The sequence below is a fragment of the Melopsittacus undulatus genome, chromosome 11, assembly GCF_012275295.1.
Source record: "Melopsittacus undulatus isolate bMelUnd1 chromosome 11, bMelUnd1.mat.Z, whole genome shotgun sequence".
NCBI lineage: Eukaryota > Metazoa > Chordata > Aves > Psittaciformes > Psittaculidae > Melopsittacus > Melopsittacus undulatus.
The window spans coordinates 21,365,043-21,387,545 of NC_047537.1; the positions used below are offsets into that span (position 1 = coordinate 21,365,043).

The window sequence follows — 22,503 nt, forward strand, 5'->3', positions numbered from 1 at the left end:
GAGGTCCGGAGCAGCGAACCTGGGCGAAGAAGGGTGCTAGGATGGGTGTTCCAGGGCAGGGAAAGAGCTGTCCCCGGTCTGGAAACTCAAGGTGTCTGTGCACATGGTTTGGAGTGGGAGGTACCACAGCTTGAAAGGCTGTCATCAATGCAGGAAAGCGATAACGAGGTGTAGGAAACACGTCCGAATGGACTCACCAGGTCTAAGCTCCCGCTGCAGCCATAGGTAACCAACACCGCTCTCCTCAGGTGAGCCTCTGAGGTACCTCAAAGGCCACCACGCCCCCCGCTCCACGCGCATGTGACGCTAAAAGCCTCGTGGCGGAAGGGGAGATCCCTGACCAATGGGCTGCAAGGAGGCGGGGCGAAAGGATCGCTCCTCCCAATGGGCTGCGAGGAGGGAGCGTCTGGGGGCGGGGCTTTGCTAAAAGACCGGTTGGGCGGGGCCTCCCGGTCACGAGCGAGTGGGACATGAACGCCTACTGAGGGGCGGAGCCAGCGCCGGCCGGGCGGGGCTCTTACCATGCAGCGCTCGCAGCTTTTGCTGGGTGACCCAGTGGCCTAATGGATAAGGCATCAGCCTCCGGAGCTGGGGATTGTGGGTTCGAGTCCCATCTGGGTCGTGCCGCAGACATTTTGTGGTGCTGCAGTACATTCAGCGCAGAGGATGGGAGGTCGGGCTATGATATGAGCATCTCCTCCAACACTTTTACCCGAAGCCTCAGAGCGGAGCCGGCAGCCCTGGCGCAGCCTCAGCTCCCCTCAGCCGCGCCCTCCTGCGGCCGCCGCAACCACCGCCCTGTCAGCGGGGAGCCTGCCCTGCCCGCCGGCACCGCGGCCGTTCCCCGGCGCCACCGAGCCTGGTGCCTCCGCCGCCGTCTTCCTCCTTCCCGGGGGTGTGCTGCGGCCATGGAGCCCGTATAGCCGGCTGCATACGGGGGAAGGATGAGGCCTCAGGCGAGCGGAGCAGGCGTGAGGATGAGGGTCCCTGAGGGCGGCCTGGGCCGTGCCCCGCCGCGGGCCCTCCACAGCCGCTGTGGTAAAAGCGCGGGGGAAGCGGAGCCTGGAGAGCTCCGGCTGCCGGCAGAGCTGTCCGCAGTCTCCTGGACACGGCCATGGTGCCGTCGGTCCCGGTTATCCAGGGAATCCTGCCTGCAAAACTTCCCCCTCTCCGCTGCTGCCGGCGGACCTGTAGCTTCTTGAGATGTAGGAACACCTCAGACACCACTGCTGTCCCTTTAAACAGGATCCTGTCCAAGTACAGCCTGGAGAAACCCATTAACAGGCACAGCCGGACATGAATATATTCGATTGCACTACCAGCTAATTTAAACGGAAAACACCCTGGAGCACAGGCTTTGAGGACAGTGAGGTGTCCGTCCGTCTGTCCGTCCGTAGCACAGCCCTCAGCAGCCAGCCTGTCACATTCCTGACGGCTTTCCCTTGCTGCAGGTACACATGGACTGGTTGAGGGGGAGATGAGGTACAGCAGGAACATAGGAGCTCACCTCTCCCTCGTCCTTACTTTAAATCCCTATTTCCATAATAGCTGTCTTGGGATACTTCTGGAATGAACATGTTCAAAATAACAGGAAAATAAGGATGAATAAATGCTGCAATGGAATCTTAACACACTGAGTAACAGATGTGTTAAAAATTAACTTATTTTCACACCATTCTGGTTAATTTTCTGTATTTTCCCCCATGGCTGCTTGAGGAAAAGCTCTGAACTTTTAAGAATTCTATTAAACTGCTTAATTAAAGGAGCACAAACCAAACAGTGTTTAAGCAGTAGCAGGGCCACATGACGCAGGCATTAGTGATGGGTAGGTTTTCAGAGCTGGGATATAGAGCTTTTATGTGCTTGTATGAAATTGTTCATTGTACCTTAAAGGCATGAATGACTTCACAACTTTCATGGCATCCAGTAGCAGCAAGTGAGATAAGCTGTCAGAATGGACATCTTTTCCAGCAATAAGGTCACCCATTTCGGCTGGGAGCACAGAAATAAGCCTACTTAATTCAGTAATCCAAATCAGGGTTGGCTCGGAGTGTGAATATTTGCCAAATTCTTTATGTTAGCAAATACAGATTTAAATATAATGCTGTGTCTGGGGTCAGCAGAGCTTTCCCTTGGACTGGACAGTAACTAATGCATTTTCCAGGCTGAAGAGAATCACTGAAGCTGGTTCCTTAAACTAGAAGACATTACCAGCTGCATAATGGGAGGTGGCCAGAAATTCCTGAATTGGTTCCATTGTCATGCACACCTTCTACATACACTGAATCACAGAGATGATGCACATTCCAGCATCTTTTAAGTCCGCTTCATAATGTAGTTCTCCATATCCAGTAAAACTGTATTTGTTCTCTACGATTCCCTTTACAAAATGCCAAAGACAAGACTCACCCCCAGATAAAAATCTGCTGCTATATGTTATCCATCCATATGTTATTCCCAGAGATACAGGTGACTGCAGGCAGTATGGAGCCGTGTGTCTATGGGAAGGGGGATGTCCTAGGCAAGGGCAGTGGGAGGCTAGCGGGGAGGCAGCAGCTTGGTTTTGCTCCAGTGGGTTGTCCAGTGAGTGATTCCTGTTTCCCCTAAGGCTGCCTCTCATTAGCATGAATCGGGGGAAGGGCATAAAAGACTCCAGTTCATTTGGAGTCTGGAAAATCTTTACTTCAAAATGACAACCAAAGTGTTCTGGCTCCTCTGCTTTGCCATTAGATCATCTTCCAGCTCCGTGGCCGGTAAGTCTGTTAACATTTGAAGCAGGGCTAGGGCATATTTGCTTTTGGGATCAGAGAAGGCTGAACACATTACTACATTTCTTGCCCGAGCAGCCCTCTATAGCTGTCGTCTTTTCAGCAAGTGTTAGAAGTAATCAGGTAAGGGCTCAAGAGAGAAACATTTCAACATGTTTGTGGGGTGGGAATGTAAATTGCAATATTTGATCTGTGTTTGAAAGAATTAAGAGCACCTGCCACAAGTAGGCAGGCAGCCAGTGCCATGAAGCCTGCTAGCCATCAGTCAGCAGCTGGAGTTTGACTTGCTTCTGCTTCTGGGATTTTGATGTGTATTTAACTTTTCCCTTTTAAGCCTCCCTCCCCTCACCTGTAAACTCCAGGTTTCTAATTTATTTCCACATGCTCTGTGCTTATGTATGTCTGAAGCAAGCTGTCCTAAAGAGATCATTTAAGTACCACATTGGCAGAATATCCATCTATTCCAGTGGGAAAGAGCTGATTATGTTGCAGTTGTATTGCTTAGGCTGCAAGAGCTAGACAGGAGTATGCTGGTGTAGGAGAATGATCCTCAAGGTTCTGAATAGATTGAGAATAATGAACTATTTCTTGTTACACTCTAAGGCAGGAGGGTTGGAACTGGATGATCTTAAGGTCCTTTCCAACCCTAACTATTCTATGATCACACGAGAAGGCATGATAAACTGGTAGAGAAGTATACTGATAACACCAAATCCAAAACACCTGTTCAGAGATCACAGCTTCGCATTGAACCATCTCCAAAACACCCTTGCCTATTGCTTTCTTTAGCTTGGACTTCCTCCACCCCGTTCTTCATGAACATTCTTTTGACTTTATGTGTGGCCAGCCCAGATATCAGAGAATCTTTCCCATGACAGCAGCTGGTGAGAGCAAAGTGGGAGAAGTGGCAAGGTCAGCAGTTGAATCAGTTATAGAAGATAAACCAGGACGTTGTTCATCTGTGTATGTCAAATATCTCTTTTCACATAAGGAGTTAGGATCAGCCTCCCACATGATGTTAACCACAGACAGTGAACACCCAGACAGCGGCTGTGTGTGGGTGAATGGTTTTAAAACTCTCTGGCTAACTAAAGGCATGCAGTGGAGGACTGAAGTAAGAGGAAAATGAACTGCAAGAGGGAATTTCTCTCTTCCCAGGCTAGGTGGAAGGTCATTTTGCTTTGAGATCCAAGTGATCAAGGTGAAGGTATAAATGAAGGCCGAGGCGACTGCCCAGATTGTGAGCAGTGTAATTAAGCCTTTCCATCTTTCACTAGATTCACAAACACTTCCTCTTTCTCAGCCCTTGTCCCCTCAACTTAAGAAAAGCCTTGCAATAATGGTTACTCAGCAGCAATAGCCTAGCTACCAGTACTGCTACTGCACAGCTCCATAGTGGAAAAGTCAGAGATCCAAAACTGTGGATAAAGATCTTTTCAGCAGTGTTCAAAGCCACTGAAGAGACCAGATGACATTGTCAATAAGGCATCCCATGGATGGGAAAACCAAATAGTTCTGTTGTCATGGTCTTTTAAACAAGCATCCCAAATGGCAATGTGAACCTTGTTTCCTCAGATGCTCCCTGGAGATTCAGGCTTTTGAGAGAAGGGTTTGTTTTTAATTTGCAACAATAATAAAGTAAAAATGCAAATCTGTGTTTTGCTCACGCAGCTGCATTCTCTGTGCTGGGCCTTCCATTTCTGACCACAGAACAACAAGGAGCTCTACTATATTTTATCTGTTGAACTATTTATCAGTTATATTGTCTTACTGTTGAAGGTCTCACTTACAGACTAGAGCCTTCAGTCTGCCAGGCACTTCCATTCAGAAGCACATGGAATAGAAAATTTAAAGTGCTAATTCTGTCTCAATTTCTTTTATGTGTAGGATCCCTGCCCTATGCTGAGAAACAACATCAGACTCTCAGCAAAGATGCTTACAGCTCAGCAGGCACTGCACCTGGCCACGTCAAACTGCCAGCCTGGGGCAGCAGCAGAGAGAACCACACAGAGCACTGGCTCCTGCCTCCTGCTGACCTGCAGTGGCCAAAACCTCCTGAAGTCACCTTCCTCTCCTCGGACAAAAAGAAACGCACCAAACCTGCTCTAGAGAACAGCACGGGGCTGAGGAAACACCTCCTGCAGTATGGAGGGGCCCTGCCACTGGAGAGCACGACTGAGGGGCCTGCTCCTGCCTCTTTTGACTTCAATCATGCCAACAGAAAGCACATGGACAGGCGGCTGGCTGAGGCTGCCAACAGCATCTCAGCTCACTTCCACCACGCAGCATCTCCCTATCACAAGATGACATCCTTAGTGGAGGCTCATCTCTTTCCAGACTCTGGAGCAGTGGAAGCAGGTGATCCTAATGCACTGGATCACTTCAACCGACCAGGCAAGATAATCCCCTACAAACATATTGATCCCTTCCAAAAGACCACCAGACCCTCCTGGGTCACCAACCGCCAGTCATCCAGCTTGCTGTACCACCTCAATGCACTAAAGAAAGGTAAGAGGACAGAGTGCTTTGGCAAGGGATATTGTGAACTTTATGAAGGTTGGGGGTCATAACTTGGATGAAATACCCTGTCCCTCAGCCTGTGTTCCTGTTCTAGATGGTGATAAGGAGAAGGCATGTCTGACTGAGTGCAGGAAAGAGAGAGATGAAGTGGAGGCCTACTGCACAAGTGAATTCGGTAAGTTGTGTCCTCCATGAACCACACAGAACAAAACAGGCGACTTGTGTTCATCTCTTGGTGACATTTCACTTCTGCTTTTAAGACACTGTTTCACTGACTGTTAAATAATGACTAAGTACACTAAAAGGACCCATCAGAGCTCTTTGCAGATGTACTAAGACAAACGCAGTCTTACATTGCCCTTTCCCCACCTTAGTCTAGTACTGCTCTATTTAGTGTTTCCTCCATTTCCACTCCCAGGAGGAAGACACTGTTCTTGCTGCTGGTCAACAGAACTAAAAAGACCAATTTCTTTAGATACTCTAAGATTAAGCATTGTAGCCGTGTTACTTACCTCTTACTATTGAGAATGAGTTTGTGATTTTGGGGGCTGCAGTTTCAAATGACAATAAAACAGTAAACCAAACAAATATAAAACTGTGATCCTCTCTGTATAAAGGATCCACCTTAAAGTTCCTTAGGATTCCATGTCTTTAGTCCTTGTAGTCCTTGGGTCCAAGTAGATGTAGCTGAAGATGGTAGAAAATAGCCTGGCATTGCTGTACGATGTAAGAAACAGCATTTTCTGACTGAAATCTTTCCTTGTGCTTCCGAAGTTGTGAAAGAGATACCAACTTTTTTCTCACAGCATTTTAAGAGATAAGCAAAATACATGCCTAGTTGTAACAGATGTTTCCATTTGTAAAATATAAACACGTTATGGGACATCTGTTTTCCCTAAATGGAGAAGTCAGGAAGTGCTTTCTACAACTGCTACATTCTGTATTTTTACCACTCTCATGCATTCCTGTCAAACATAGGTCTGACAGTGACATGGCCTCTGTGTATTCAGCCTTTAACACATGACTGTCTCATGTCTCTTAAACTGAGAAGGACAGGTATGAAAAATACAGGTCAGCCATGATGTCACTGGTGTGATCAGAAGGAGCTTTTCATTTCCTTACATTTACAGTGCAAATTAAAGAGTAAATATGACTGAAGTTCCTGCTCAGTGAGGCAGGTGTAGCACCAGAAGCCCTGTGTGCCTTACCTGCCTAACACGTTCCTTGTTTTCTGACTCCTGTAGTCAGCTCAGCACTTGTCAAAACCAGAAACTGGGTGGAGAGCATGATGTGACTGAAGGTAGAACATGGCCTGCTTGGTGCCCTGGCCTCCTATGACAAGGATCTGTTCTTTCAAAAGCTAAAGTGTTTCATTAGCAGGTTGTTGAGTTTTAAATTTGAATATTTTGTTAGGTAAATACATCCAATTTTTGTTTGGAAAACAGCACTAAAAACATCACTTCCTTTGAAACATCTTATAAACTCCACTAAGAAACATCTCAGACCTGTAAAGCACAAGGTTAGTAACTCACCAAGAACTAAGGTGATGATCTCACCAAATGGGCTGATTTGAAGCAACTCCTACTTTCGAGACTGCCCACTGCTGAGCCAGAGAATTTCTGACACTTCACAGCATTGTAAATGACAGCCTTCACATATGCCCTGAGTTACCACCAAGATATATAACCTAATCCTTCCTTTTTCTTTCCCACCTTCCTCAAAGCAGCAGTGAACGGTATTGTGTATAACATGGAAAAACTGGGGAATGGCATCCACCTGATCACACTTCTGGTAAACAACGATGGACTGTACAAGATGAGTCGCCTCTATACCACTCCTGATGCCTTCTTCTTTCGAGTTCACATGCTAGTTGTGGATACTTTCAACTGCAGTAAACCGTGTCTGGACTTGAAAATTGGTAAATAATTCCAGCTAAATCCATTGCACAATTCCTCCTGCATGCAGGGCACTTTGAGCCTGCCCTAGTTTAATAGGCTTAACCTAGCTTGTTTTGAAAACTTGTGGAGAAAAAGTATTTACTCTTAAACTGGAGGGCTTTTCCCCTTCTAAACTTTCAGAGGAGAAGCAGCTGTGTGAAGAGGTCAAGTTAGCAGCATAGTCCTTTCTTAACTTTATCCAATTCCAAAATGATTGCAAGAGATTTCAGGTTTGACACCTAAGTAGCCCAGTAAATGCAAGTTTATCAAATACCAATATTTTCCCCCAAAAAGCTTCTAGCTGCAGTACAAGACAGCAAATCATTTCCATGCAAGCACAACCCACAAACCCCACTGATGTTCAGGGTGCCGTTGTCCTAAGCCACACATCCAGGATCTATTCCTGCAGGGTACAACTTCACATCTATTCCTAAATCTGCTGCCCTTAGCACCAGTCCAGTGAATGAATCCATGCTTTCTCCAGGGCACAGAAGTCTCGTTTGTTTTGCAGGCAGCAGATACATTGTGATGGGTCAGATCTACCACAAGAGACGACAGATCTCTGCAGCCCTGCTGCCTTTCCTGCGAGGGCGCCTGAGCCCGGGGGATGGTTTGCTTCGGAGCGGCAGCAGCTACGTGAAGAGATTTAACAGGAAGAGGAACCGCAAGGTGCTGGCGGCTCGCACCAAGTGCAGATAAGGCTTCAGTGACATCCCTCTGACAGGCAGCAGCAGAATTCACCAACCAGAATAAACCAGGCCGTGGTTTAGCAACAGCAGAAGGTAGTTGTCCTTATGTATGAAGCTGGTTGTGATGGGACACTTGCTCTTGTGCTTTAGCAGACACTAATGGAATATCTTGACTAGGTACCCATATATTGTGAAGTTTAGCACAAAACTCCATTTGGGGAACGTTAATTTGATCCATCTGTTTTCAGAGCCACAGGTTGGTACTGCCTCTCCCACTCTAATGTACCCCTAAATAAGCTGTAGTAATTGTAAAGTAAAATTCTGGAGGCGTCATTCTAGGTGCACCAGAAGTAACTGCACTTTGAAACCCTTAACCTTGACCAAATGTTAGATGATACCACATCTTTAGCTGTAGAGGATGTCCATAGTCCTTTCACACAACTCTGCCTAAAGTATTACAAGCATTTGAGCCAGAAGAAACCAACAAAACCAAGTACCACTTGTATTGTTTTGGTAGCCCTGAATATGTCCGTGCTACTTGTAAACCCCATATTAATTCTTCAAACAGAGCTGGATTTTCACATGAAGCATACAAAATAGCTATGTAACTGTATGAATACACTAACTGAAAGCAAATCAAGTAACTGCCCAACACAAATGCCCAATTAGGCTTACAATTTACAGCACTAGTTTATGCCAAGGAAAGCAAAATGAGCACAACTGCACGCCTGGTTACGCTGTCAGCTCCATAAAAGCTCAGTCCTAGAACCATGCACTGAATGTCCTTTTCCCATGGGAAGTATTGCTGAGTTTGTACTTTCATGTCAGTGAAGTTACGTTTTGAATCAAAGATGCAATCTTTTAGTGCTTTAACGTGGAGGGACGTTAGAGCCTATGAAACCCCTGTAAAAGGGATTGTGACATTTGCTGTCCCAAGAGTTAGTATTCACAAATTATTAGTTTCTTTTAAAGACTGCACAAGATGTTCTTGGGGTTCTGGAAGATCCAAAAGGTTTATGTAATGTTATTAAACAAAGGCACCTCCTCACTTTGCAAGTTGGCTGGGGATTCTGAGATATGTATTTATATGTAAAAATGGGAAAATGCAGTCTAGCTAAAACAAACCCTAACCATATAGTGCTATATACGATGTGACCTGAAGGAGGAAGCAGTGGCTTCTACAAGCATTTTGTTTTGAAGCAAAGGTAGCTCTAACAATTCTACCTGTTAATACACATCTGCAGCTTGATTTAACATCACTCCAAAGCTATGGAGCACTGCATGGGCGACAAGTCACACTGTCAAATACCAAGAGCAAGCACTATAGATTTTGGGACCCAAAAAGCTGTTACTATAGGACAGAAATTTACTTGTAGCTTGTGTCTATCCAAAAAATACACTCTCACTTTTGTTACATGAAAGACTTTGCATGGCGCACAGCATACATAGATGGAATTTTCCTGAGAGAGTTTGAGGGGGCTCTGTTTGGCAGAACAACTGTCCCTGGCAGTGAATCAAAGTGCTGGAATGGACTGGGAGGGACAGGAGAAGGAAGGAGGAAGGGTTATGAGCGCATCTCAAGTTTCTCTGTTTCTGTTTTCCACTGAAGCCCAGGGACTAACCAGCGAGTCCTCCAGACATCCCTTTGCCCTGAACAGCCATGAAGCACCACTCCCCACCCCCGAGACATTACTGTAATCTAAAACAGGCAAAGCGTGGGTACAAGAATAACATCCATGGCTGTATCTCATTTTGATTGTCCCTTGGAAGAGATAAATAGATCAGGGCTAATGACATCCAAAGCCTCAGTAAAATGCCAGTAACTGACATACAATGACTGCACCACTCTCCAATAAGCAAAAAACCAAGCTGGGATAGTTGATATTATCACAATCTGTGTTATATATGTGACCATTTTGAAACAATTGTTGCAGTAATTCATACCAATACAAAGAGGAGCATTACAGAACAGAGATGACAAACTTTGGAACTTACCATGCTTTTAGGGAAGTGGCTATTAATGACAAACGATGTATTTTCAGTGACACCACTATCAAAGATCATCATTAATAAATCAAGAAATGTACCTCCACTCACTGGCAACTGAAAACATGAAAACCAGGCTCTTGGCACAATTACATTGTATGTATGGATTATTTCCCTAATCAACCTGATTCACTGGAAGCTATACATCATCCAGCAAAGCCAAGACCTATATATGATATTGTTATCAAATGTTTCATTAGAAACGCCACCAAATCCATGTCAAACACATCACTTTATTTGTCTAGGATGACGTGTCCTATAAGGTACAAAAAAGTACTCTTCAGTTTGCCACAATTTGTTAAAAACAGCCATTTAATGCCTACAGGTAGGAAAGTTTCAAATCATGTCATAGAGATTTATAGATGAATAAATAGTACAGAAATACTGTGATGTCCTGATGAGATGCAGGGTTATGTTCAAATGCTGTTCAAAGTGGAGAATTCCCCTTGTTGCATTAAACCCACAATGCATACAATATGCAGCATTTCTGTTAAAACGCCAAAGGACAACAGAGCCTAAGTGCAACTACTCTTCTTTAACTCCAGGAAGCATAAATGGATTCTTGTTTTCACATTGAACAGTTAGTTTTCATTTCCACAGAGGTTAAATGACAACATTTGTATGTACAAAAACACGCAGGTTTTTAGTAGATAAAATTACCCAGAAGAACCTGTACACCTGAGCCTGGAAGTGTAAGAAAGTGTGGTCAGTAGCAATGTCTTCTTAAGAAAGATAACAGAAGAGGTTCTTGCATAGCAAGGTGTGAGGTTAAACCCAAAAGGAGCTTATCCATAAATCAGGGAAATCCCAGGTCACTGTAGAACAGAAGTCAGCTGTGAATTAGTGCAAAAGCTAGTCGAATGGTCCAAGAGCCGCATACAAACCGTGGCTGGTAACTACAGACAGGTCAAATGCGCAGGTCAGCGACAGACGCAACGTGAAAGCAATAGATGGGAAGGAAAAAGCAACATCATCAGCAGTCTGCATCTTGTGCTGCCTTCCCTCTGCCCCTGTCAGCAGCACTCCTCACACAGGAAGCGGTGGAGCAGCCCCGAAGGAGATACAATTACAACACATGGTGCTTCGCATTGTGCAGTGCTTGGCAAAGCACCACCAGTGCAGCAGTGGGCAGTGGCATTCCACAAAGTACTTCCTACCATGTGCTCTGTTACAGGGATGTCGGCACCACTAGAAACCTGCTAGAGGGATGACAGCTGCTTTGGAATGCGACGTAGTAAACGCTCCTCTTGGAGCAGAATGAAGTCAAGATCTCCCTGGTCACCCCCACCCCTACCACTCTGCAGTGTCTACACTTCCGAACAGATCCCCGAAGCGTTACAAACGTATTAGTGCACACGCAAAGACACCTACATCTGTGGGGAGAACAATGATCTCCATTTATTTTGTTTCATATACATCCATATTTTGAATTTTAATACAAAAGAAAAAAAAATTAGAATCTGACAAATGTTTACAAACAAGATACCTTCAAATAGATTTTACTCATTTCAGTCTGGTGCAGAGTAAATGACAAATTGTACTGTTATATTCAAGGCAACAGAGTCTGTAGTCCATGACCACTTAGCCCAACTTTTATGCAAGCTTAATTGTTTTTATCTACCATGAACGATAAACTCCTTGTTGATTCCCAGTTCTGTGTGTGTGCACATGTGTACATAGCAGCTCCTTTCATAGAAAGAAAAGACATCTAGAGGTCTTCTTGTACTTTTACCTACAGGAATCATGTTAAGATACAGAATGGATTACATGTAACCGGGGCTGGATTTTATAAGAAAAAATAATTAGCTGACAAATGAGGGCAGCAATAAAAAAGCGTCTTTTTTGCAACAATAAATAAATACAGTCAAAGTTTTCTGTGTGGACTTTAAACCAGCTTCTTCACTGAAGAACAGACGTGGCATTTCCATGGAGTTAAACGTGACCCCATTTACTGTATCTTTTTTTCTTGCTCTCTTTCTCTCTCTCCTTCAACAAAACCAAGTTTTCCTGCTTCTGCCACAATAGTACAACAATTTGCTCTTGACAAGAAAGTGGTGCTGCTGATTTTTATCTCTTTGTCCTTTGGACAAAATAAGCCGAGAATATAATCTGACTGTTGTGACCAATAAAAACGCAGTTTACATCGAGTCTCGTCAGGATAACCTGACTAAAAACATCTGGCTTCTTAATTAAAACCTTTCAGACAACCAGATTCTTGCTCGGGTGTGTTAGGTTAAACACGCTGAACTCTAAGAAGCTGTAGACTGCAGTTTGTTGTTATGGGACCTGCAGAATGCAGAAGAAAGTGAAGAATTAAGCACTCTTCATTTTGGAGAACACAGTTGCTGCAAGGTGTCACCATGGGCAAAGCACAATGAGGGAGTTACCACCGTGCTGCTTCCATTGAGTTTTTTCCCCTTCAGAAAACAGGGAACACTGCAAATAATTTTCTCTGAATTTTAAGCACAATTTTTCCTCCAGTATACAACTACTTCACTTGTAAAATGCAGTTTTGGAATACACCAAAATGCTTGAAATCAGTTTTCCTCTCATATTTACATAATAGTAGGTCATCAAAAGGGAAGGCAAACCCCATTTCTAATAGGGAATATTTATAATAATGTATTCTTTGTTTAAATTTATTCAGGAAGTCTTTGGAGTAACTTAACAGAAAGAACTGAAGAGGCCTGTTAAAAATCACATCTTTGCTAATCAGAGCTCAGCAAAACTCCTCTTGGACATTCACGGTTTTATTAGTGACTGAAAACAGTAAAATACATGGTTTCAAGGTGAATTTTCTGCTTTTCTCAATACAGTATTTGAGGAATGGGACATTAGGTTTTGTTCATACAGTTCTGCTCACCAGTACGACTGCTGGCAACAAAAACCCAACAGCATTTACTTTTTTAGACAAATGATCTGGATTTTAGGGCAGTTTTAATGTCATTGAATTGGACAAGAAAAGAAAGTGACCCCAACATCCAGTTCTGATTCCAGTTAAAAAGTTCAGACTAAAGATATCACAATCTGCAAGAAAAGAAAGAACATGGGTGGTATAAATGAAAAACAATAACAAATCAGATGCAGCAACGAGGTAGTGGATGCTGGGTAACCAGCTAAAATAAGGTGACAAAAACATGAGGTGAAAGCTACCTGATAAAACCATTAATGCAGTAATAAATGGCAAAGAAAAATGGTGGAGTGACTGATTTGAACTCATCGCTTCTTACCAACCCTGCCTTCATTGTGCATAGAAAACCAGACAGCTTTATAACAAAGGGCTGTAGAAGCAGTGAAGCTTTCAACTTTGTTAATTACAGTTGGATGTAATCCTGTATTAGTACCTTAGACTAGCACTCTGCTGTGGTTTTGATTGCTGCAGTTGGATGGACAAAGTTAACTACTACATATACAGTTTCCAAGTAATGCTGAAAGGCATCCAACATTTGTGACTCAGTCACAGCTGGCTTGTGTTGGAATACAGCAGTGATCCAGGGGAAATCTGTGGATTCCGTTAGTGTTTGGAGTAAGCTGGGTTTAGGAACAGCTGTAGTAAATACTACATTAGAATGTGACTAGTGCTGTACAACTCCCATGTACGTGTCACTAGACGGAACAGGCAAGCACCAGGACAGTGTGTAGTGGGGTTGCATGTTCTTTTTCAGGCATATATACATTAGGGAAAAAATCTACATCCATCCTTCCATCGAAAAACGTCAAAAAAAGGAAGTTTAATTTTAAATAGCAATTTTGAATTGTGCTTCATTTTCCATATTGTACTTTAAACCTTCCTTATTCCATCCGCTTCAAGTATGTATTAAAAGGTGAGAGAAGTAGTAAAGAAAGTATTTTAATCTCTCTCATTGGATTACAAATTTCATGGAAGGATTGTCTCTTTTTAGCAATGAAAAGTATTTACTGCACAGCAGAACATTATCACAACTCAGGACTGGTCCTGAGCAGAAATTATCCCCATTCAGTTCTATGTGCATGGAGACGCAAATCCCTGCATGAATGCAAGGTAAGCTTATAAAAGCATCGAGGAGATTGCAGGGGACAACAGGACATTTGTGAATAGGAACACTTCAGCTTACCTGCTTGCCTTAAATCCTTTTAGTTTCTGTACAAAGAACGATTCGAGAACTTCTGCACATTGGTAAAAAGGGGAGTCACTGGGATTGTAGTAACGACAGTTATCAAAAATTTTGGTCATATCTGCCACAAACTCCGTGACTTTCTTGTAGTAACGTTTCAGGATCCTCTCCTCCATGGTGGCAAGGTCTTGAAGGAAACCAAAGATGGTTAAAATGACACATTGTCATCCTCAATGCAAGTTTACGTTGTCAAGCATGGGGGAAACAACCTATTGGGGTTAGCTGCTTTTCCAGGAATGCTGCCTGTGATGTGGTGGCACTATGAGGTCTCCTTCAGGATAAACACTTAGGCATGAATACGTTAAGTGCAGCTGAATTGAAAGGCAAGTATCAAAACGACCTTGGAAAACTGGGGTCTTGTGCAGGAGCTATTTGCTTCTTCTGAAGAAATTAATGGAGATGGGGGGGAAAGTCAGACAATCTGGGTTCAGTTACTTGTACTTTATTGACAGCCCTCACTGAGACCAAGAGTTGTATGTGTGCATGTAAGAGCTCTCTAAACTTGAATTATCAAGTTTCAAGGGCATATGCACATTATCATGTCCCAGATAAAGGAGATTCAAGTGTAGGATCATGCAAAATGCTAGTGCTCTCATTCTTGCTAACTAGATACATTAGCAGGACCAGAATGGTGAAGTAAGCAGTAATTGTCCTATTTTAATGCAAATGAGGGAGAGGAACAAGATCTGCCAGTTGTAAATATAGCTGTCTAAACATATAGTGGCACTTTTAGCTGGAAAAACAGTGACCTGCGCTTGGAAAATGTCCTTAAAGTGCTTATTTTGAAATGTCAGTAATGCCATAATGTGTGAAAACAAATGTAGATGGGCCTGGACCACCAAGTGTATCTTACAGATATTTACTTCTATACTTACAAGTCTATTTTCCCTCTGGTTAAGCCAGAAAGGACTCAGTGTACTCTCGTTTACTTCATGCATACATCATATGCTTCATTACATTATTATTTGAACTTTCCCTACAAATGATGCAATAGGAACTGTTCAGCATTTTCATAACAGCCCAACCCAAAACTCTGGAACAGAGAAGGACACAATTTCTAAGCAAAACATTCTTTTCAGTCAACACACTCTGACTTTGCCAAGATACTAAATTTAACTTTCCTATTTCTAGGCTCAGTCAGGAGTAGGTGGGAAAGCTCAGATGACACAGCTCTCATTTACACATATGTAAAGGTATTGCTTCTGTAAGTGTAAAAGAATAATATTTAGCAACACCATTTCTGGCAGGAGGTAGATATTCCAAAGAGGTTTCACACTGAAGTATTTATCTAGCTTATTCCTAGCTAACTGGTAAGGCCTGGTAAGAGCAGAGTTAAACACTGTAAAGCTGCAGCATCTCCTCTTCCATTTTTCCTCAAACACACAAAATCTGAATCAATTCTCGTTCATTCAGCCTTAAAGACAAATTACATACAATATGAAATTTAATACACTATCAAGTTAGATGAAGACAGTTTTAAACTCCATCACTTAACTGTATTTGCACCATGTCTTCCTCAAACTCTAGAGCAAATACTCTGCAAATTATAGGAGGATCTGATGCACAAAGACAGAAAAACCCCAAGCCAAGAAAACCACAGCAAAATTGTCCTCTTGAAATAATTTAAACCCAAGAATTCAATCCTACTGCAGACCTGAATTTCACATGTTGTATGTTAGACTGGCTTTATTTAGGGTTAAAGAGCCAGCCTAGATACAGATATATCAACCCTCATGAACTAAATAAATCAGTGATAAATCACATTGTTTCATCTGCAAGAACTGTGTGTTCTGCACAACACATCTGTAAGATCCTTGGCTGGAACTGGTCAGCAGGTTATTTATTTGATATTCAAACCCCCCAGACTACTTACTCAGAAACACTTACCCATTGGTTCTTTAATAACACCATAATAATCTGGTGCATCATTGGGATCTACTGGTTCTAGGAACGGCCATGCCATCTTGTGAGCCTGTCAGGAAACCAAAATACAATTGTGTAAGAAACTAAGTTAAATGAGCACTATTTAGTAGCTAAATATTTTCATTATACCTTTATCTGTTGGGATCTAGAGTTGGATTTAAGGAACTAGTGCAACATTATACGAAAAACTAGCTAGTGCTCATCTGATGGCTGAGTAAAGTCTTAAAGCTCAACACCAATGGGAGTAGTTGGTCTTCAGAACAGGAAACAGTGTGAAATTCAGACAGAACAGGACACTGTGCTGGCCTGGCTGCACAGAAAAGTGTGTACTGAATTTACTGAGTGTGCCTGGCGCTTCACACCTAGAAATCAGCCACTGCTTTCACTTCCAAGTACTCTAAAATTAATTTGTTTTCATGAATGTCTGCAAAACACAAGGTAATGCAAAAAAACACTGAGGATTTCTGTTACCACACAACTATTTCACCAAAATTCTTCATAGTTACAGCAGAAAAGGCATATGTGGGAGTGACAGATACATGTTGTAATTGATGTAATTCTTACTATCAGGATGCCATCATTTACTTTCCAAGAGAACACCACTGCAATCTGATACCTCAGAGATTAAAGCACAGAAGTGTAGATTAGAAATCATAGAAAACTAATGTGAGAACTGAACATTGCACCTTCTACATCCTGCGCAGCTGAGCTTCCCCTCTGCCTCTTTCAGTATTCTAAGTAAACCCACTTCCTCTAAGAGCCTTCCACTGAAGAGACAGTTCAGTTTCATTAACTCAGAAGCAATGCTACATAAACTGTTGTAAATATTCCCTCACTCCCAGAGATGTCCTGCACCCCAAAGCATTCCTCTTTGCTGCAATTCTTATTCTCACCTGTAAGGAACGCAGTACTCTTCTTAAACCTTCATAGTCTTTATCGGTTAGTGGACTGAGGACAGTCATGGCATCTTCTGTGGACTGACATTGCGGACACACATATTCATCAATGAGATCTGCCTCACTTTGTAAGATGCCAACACAGCGCCCGTGATACCAGTTCTGACATCGGTCGCAGCCAATGTAAAATCTGTGAGATCAAAACCAATGTTAGTGACTTGATCTGTTCAATTTCAAGGTTACATTTAAATACATAAACCTGCAATCCCTGCACACAAGCAAGATACTTGGCACGATTAACCACAAGAGTGTAAAATCATCTTTCAGACAGGCAAATTCTAATTACACTATTCAAACTGCTCTTGTATTTACAAACAGGCTAAATCACGGATCACGTCAAAATCAGTTCCTATATTTTACACTAGGCACTTTGGAGCAATCATGGTATCAAAAGTCATTCCTCTGCTTTAGAGTTGGAAGGAACAGGGTAATGCCAGAACTCTCACCCAACCAGTATCCAGGCCGATTCAAGATACATTTTGCACAAACTGGACTATAGCAAGGGCTCATTTCACTCTGTATAAACATTTTGCATATGGAAGCTTCAGTCTTGTAGTTGCACACAGAAGGAGTATTCTGTGCCACAAAGCCTTACGGTAAAGGATACCAACCATATACCCCCATACAAAAATGATGCTTTCATCCCGGTCAGATTAAAGCACAACAAAATCCACTAAATACATTTGTCTATTAATCTTCTAACCATCCCTTGTTAAAGAAATAAAGGAAAACCAAATCAACCCCCATTTAAAGCACTTATTTAAAACCCAACACATTGTGACCACCCTGAAAACTTCCCTTTCCCTCAACATTTACTGTACACAAACATTTTGGAGAGGAAGACAATTCCCGAAAAGCAATTTGTATTACAAACGAATACAACATATGCAGAATAAGTTCTGTGCTTTTTCTTTGCAAAGAACAGGTAACCACAGTTTGCTACCTAAACATTAAATAAGAGGTTCTTATCAGAACTCACTGTGACTCATCATAAGGTGTTCTGCAGATACAGTACAATTCCTCACTGCTGCCCTCTTGTGCCCGTTTACAATCATTACAGATGTACACATCCATTTTCTTAGCCTCCTTTTCTGTGATGCCAACACATTCTCCATGATACCAGTTAGTACAAAGATCACAGCCAATATAGAACCTAAAAGTATTCACAATGAAAATGACAATGTAATTGTCATTTCAAATGGCATGGCACTTTTCCCTGCATTTCCCTCTGATGCACTGTCTTTGCTGGCCTACTTTCTTCAATTGTCAAGAGTTTTCCCTGCTTCCTAGCATTCTGTCCTTACAGACTAACATCTCATGCTGCAGCTACACTGTCAGTAAGGTCGCATGGGTCAGTTTTCAATTGACAGTTCATTTAAATGCACAGCAATTTGTAACCAGACTTTTGAGCAAAACTGGGCTGAAAAGGTCTGTCTCCAATCTGCGTGCGGAAAACTGTAAAAGGCACAAAAAGACAAGGCCAAAGGAGAAGATGGACATTTTCAAAACCGCAGCTCAAAAGCCACTGAAACGTTTCCTTAAGATTTGAAAATGTAGCTCTCAGTTAATTTAAAAAACAAAAGCAAAGCGCAAACACCGACTAGGAGTTACAAGTACGCTACGAAGAACATGCATACCAGCCATGTGTAGGATACATATTGGTATAACATGATATGAAAGAAAATGGGGTCAGAATATGGGCATAATTGAATTCGTTTTGGGGAATGGGGAACTTGCTAAAAAACAGATCTTAAACTGCTCAAAATGGCCACAAACTGGAATGGGGACCACTCTTCAGAGAATAATGTCTACTCTCAGACACAGCTATGTGACGGAACCAGATGGGGTATGACACGAAGTGAAGGGAACCAGGGACACAACCATGTGAATGGGACCTTGCACAGAATGATGTGACAAAACTGTAAAATATTATGCAAGGAATGTTTGTCATTTTGTGTATGGAGAGCTCAAAACATACCTGTGACTAGTGACAACCAACCAGATGGGCGAAGTTACACATCCATTCTCTCTGCCTGAGCAAAAGCAAGCTGACTCAGAACCTTCATCTTCCTGGATTTTGGGGCAAAAACTGACAACCTGCCATGTGCTGCTGTAGGAATTACTGCTGTCCTAGTCCAGTCTGCAAGCACCACCAACCAACACTGTGTACTAGCAACAGGACCGTAGCCAGTACATACCCCACAAAACAAGGACCTCTAATTTCCTGGGCTTCTGCATACATCCCAGATACTCAGATCCTGCCTTTTCCCTTAATTTTCAGTCAGACAAATCCTTAAAGGAAAAGAAAAACAATCACAGAACCCAACCTTCCATAAGCAACAGACAGATACAGCTCCTTCTGACAGCCAACAACAGTGATTCACCCTGCCTCCTCTTCCCAAAAGGGACAGTGTCTGCTCCCAGGGATGTGGAAACACATTTAAGTGTAGATGCTAAACCTTGTCACTAGAATGTGTGACAGGTGTCACATTATGCTTTAACTTAGATTCTAACTCATTAGTTAGAGTCTAAGTAAGATTAGTAATCTAATCTAACTGACCATCCTTGAAAACCACCTGAGCAAACCCCTATAACCCTGGAGTACCACAAATGAGAACGAAACGTGTGTTACTGCACATCTTCCACAACACAGAGTGGCTTCTGAGGACTTATTACATCCTAAAAAATCCAGAGGGTATTCATAAAATACCACAAATCAGCACATTTCTCTTTTCTGAAGCAGAAAAGAGACACCAGCACAAAGAAGATGCCTATGTATGTGTGTATATACATATATATAAGATTTAAAAAATTCTACCAGAAAACTGTGTTAGAACTTGACTATTCCCTTTCCAAACAGTGAAAGGCCAATGGAGCTCAACAGCACACTCATCATTCATAAGAACATAAAAACTTAGAAGTCACAAAAAGCAAGCAGCAGAACTCAATCACATTGCTGAGGATACTACTAAGTTATGAACATCCCATTTTCTTCAAGTTTTAGTCTGTGCATTTAAGCACAGCTTAATTCATGCTACCAAAATTCACTCTATGACCACGTGCCATCAGCTTACTCAAATGCCCACTGGTCAACAGAACTGCCAATCAAACCCTTTTTGCTCATCTCATCTTATGTGACAGTTCTTTCACTTAAATAACAGTGAATTAACAACCAGGGCATCAAACTCTGCTATTTCTATAGGATTGGTAGCAAAGGGAGCAGTCCAGTATCCCACACTGGAGTAATGGTCAGACCTACTAAGCAATCCAGATAAAAAGCCACCAAAGACTTCAACCTCCTTAAAAACCATAAATTAACACTCAAAAAAAGGCTAGAAGGAACCTCAGGAGATCCTCTAGTCCTGGCCCTAATTCTGGAATAAAGAATCATTACTGGAGTGAAAGCACTACCCGCTTCTATGGTTATCAGCACGTAAACCACCACCAAATGGCACCAGTTAATACTTTTTGCTATTGCCACTCATTAAGCAGGTACGTAATCACTTGGAATTGGTCTGAAGTCAAGTTTGACTTTCATGCACCTCTACACAGCTAACAGAAGTTAACTACTGATGTCAGTCACTTCCACCTAAAGCAATCCACCAAGTCTTCCACTCCACCACTGAACTGAATGTCTTTGTTAATTTCCTACATAGCATAAGCTTTTTTCCTCTTCCAGTCAGAATCAAACCACACAGAGCTGCAGTTTTCACTTTGTCAAATGCTACATATTCACTTTTTTATCAACACTGGGATGTAAATTATAACACATTGAAAATGTTTCTTCCTGAAACATTGTCCAAAGTGAACTGCAGTAACTCGGAAACCCCTTTACTGGCTACTGACTCACAAAAATAGGTCATTTATTAAAAGGCGGCACCAAAGGTACTTCTAAAGAACATCAGCTACTTGTCCATGAGAAACTGCTCAAACCAAATTGTCACTTGCTTCCGAGGCAGAGGCAAAACGGCAAAAGAAAGAATAACAGAGCGGAGGAAAAAAGAAAAGAGTATGTGCATGTGAGACAGAAAGGTCATACAATGGAAACATGCAAACAAGTGGAAATATAAACCACATACATTGAGAGTATCAATCAAGTATGTTAATAGCTTTGTAACTGCTAGTGGAAACAGAGACTTGATTCTTTATACCTTAGTGATCTCTGCAATAACACCTGATACTCTATCTCCAATTCTAGAACTACCTTGCACTAACAGCTAAACACTAAACCTACAGCTAAGAATTCAGAGTAAAAGGCTGTGGTATTTACTACTCACTTAGACTCGTCATAAGGCGTTTTGCAGATGCAGTAAAGCTTTGTGTCCTTCTTTGTTTCCTTTGAGGTAGTAGAAATCATTTTCTTTTTCTTGGACTTGGACACTGAGGAATCTTTCTCCTCCTCTCGCTTTCTCTTCTGGGAGGACACTGGCATTGGGACTGTGGTGGAGGAGGAGGAGGTGACGCTGGCTGTGTGGTGCTGCGGTGGCGGTGGTGGCAGCGGTGGTGGTGGTGGTGGCGGTGCCGCGGCTGCGGCGGCGGCTGCAGCAGCGGCGGCGGCTGCAGCAGCAGCAGCTGCCTGGGCTCTTTCCTTTTCTCTCTTAATTTTAGACAAGTCTCTCTTTAGCTCCTCCTGAAGTGTATTAAATAGAGAGGGAGGTACTTCATATGATTATTCCAGGACAGCATCAAGATCTAGACATAAATCCCCACGTTCACCAAAAGAGAATCATTAACGGCACTTAAATACACAGATTTTTAATGTGCTTCACCTGTAACTCACACAACAGTAAGGGATGACACTCCTGGCCTACTACAACACACTGGCTGCAACTGATCAGAAGCCGTTTCAGGAAACAAGGTAATTTCAGTCCAGGTGAAAACCAAGAAGCATAAGGAAGGACATGTACCAGTTTCACAGAGATCTGTGCATCTACAGCCACATCCTTCTTTCTGTGTTCCCTTAAACTCTCACTGAGCAGAGATAAAACACAGAAACATTCTCCCCAGCTTTGAGAATAACAGCCCTTACCTGCACTTCAATTTGCAGTTCTTTGTCCAGAAGTGCTCTTTTCCTCAATATTTCAGCTTTCAGCTGTTCTTTATGTTTGAAAAGCAGAGCTGAGAGCTTAGAAGCATTCTGTTTACTACGCTTCTGTTCCACACTCTCTTCTCGCTTTCGTTTCTTAGCTGCCTGTTTTTCTTCTTTGTCTATCTTATCCAGAATATATTTCATCACTTGGTTGCACACAATCATCCTGGGGAAGAAAGAGAGAACAAGGACATTGTGCTGAGCTGCCCATTTATCCCCAGTTGAGAATGCAGAAACATTACATTCTCCAGTCTGCAAGTTAAATCATTACATTTCTCAAGACGTGCAAGGTGAATTTAGTAACAAACATTGCTCCCACTCACATTTAGTTACTAGAACACCACTGGGAGGGATCAAGTTCCTGGTTAGGCTCAAGAGGGCCAGTCCCAATTTCATTTAACTGATCTGTGTACTGATCATT

At 42.7% G+C, this 22,503-nt stretch overlaps 2 protein-coding genes and 1 non-coding gene across 5 annotated transcripts in view; 2 read left to right on the forward strand and 1 right to left on the reverse strand.

Annotated features, from left to right (window-relative positions):
* Positions 1 to 549: 549 nt before the first annotated feature.
* Positions 550 to 622, forward strand: TRNAR-CCG (transfer RNA arginine (anticodon CCG)). Its single transcript has one exon. It is a non-coding gene; the product is annotated as a tRNA-Arg (tRNA).
* Positions 623 to 2,568: 1,946 nt separating this feature from the next.
* On the forward strand, positions 2,569 to 12,172 carry C11H17orf58 (chromosome 11 C17orf58 homolog). Of its 3 annotated transcripts, XR_004080192.2 has the most exons (6): positions 2,569 to 2,753; positions 4,656 to 5,276; positions 5,383 to 5,463; positions 7,012 to 7,206; positions 7,737 to 8,007; positions 11,135 to 12,172. XR_004080192.2 is itself a non-coding variant. In XM_031046405.2 (5 exons), exons 1-5 carry the CDS (start codon positions 2,690 to 2,692, stop codon positions 7,922 to 7,924), a joined length of 1,149 nt encoding a protein of 382 aa, XP_030902265.2. In that variant the 5' UTR covers positions 2,569 to 2,689; the 3' UTR covers positions 7,925 to 8,501. The 3 variants fall into 3 exon arrangements, 2 of the variants coding, with proteins under 2 accessions (XP_030902265.2, XP_030902266.2); XM_031046405.2 differs by lacking the exon at positions 11,135 to 12,172 and having other exon boundaries at positions 7,737 to 8,501; XM_031046406.2 differs by lacking the exon at positions 11,135 to 12,172 and having other exon boundaries at positions 2,570 to 2,753; positions 7,015 to 7,206; positions 7,737 to 8,501.
* BPTF (bromodomain PHD finger transcription factor) overlaps positions 11,335 to 22,503 on the reverse strand; it is a 50,513-nt gene continuing 39,344 nt past the window's right edge. Inside the window, exons 26-32 of the mRNA XM_005146174.4 lie at positions 22,023 to 22,248; positions 21,271 to 21,623; positions 17,973 to 18,146; positions 16,931 to 17,123; positions 16,002 to 16,086; positions 14,055 to 14,241; positions 11,335 to 12,246 (exon numbers count right to left, since the gene is read on the reverse strand). Coding sequence (XP_005146231.4) covers positions 12,210 to 12,246; positions 14,055 to 14,241; positions 16,002 to 16,086; positions 16,931 to 17,123; positions 17,973 to 18,146; positions 21,271 to 21,623; positions 22,023 to 22,248 — 1,255 coding nt within the window. The 3' untranslated portion in view covers positions 11,335 to 12,209. The remainder of the gene's footprint in view (positions 12,247 to 14,054; positions 14,242 to 16,001; positions 16,087 to 16,930; positions 17,124 to 17,972; positions 18,147 to 21,270; positions 21,624 to 22,022; positions 22,249 to 22,503) is intronic.

Excerpts from the sequence above, each read along its gene's own strand:
- C11H17orf58 (XM_031046405.2), top strand. The coding sequence starts at position 2,690 with ATGACAACCAAAGTGTTCTGGCTCCTCTGCTTTGCCATTAGATCATCT. Across the intron at positions 5,277-5,382 it reads CCTCAATGCACTAAAGAAAG|ATGGTGATAAGGAGAAGGCA; the intron begins GTAAGAGGACAG and ends TTCCTGTTCTAG. Across the intron at positions 7,207-7,736 it reads GTGTCTGGACTTGAAAATTG|GCAGCAGATACATTGTGATG; the intron begins GTAAATAATTCC and ends TTTGTTTTGCAG.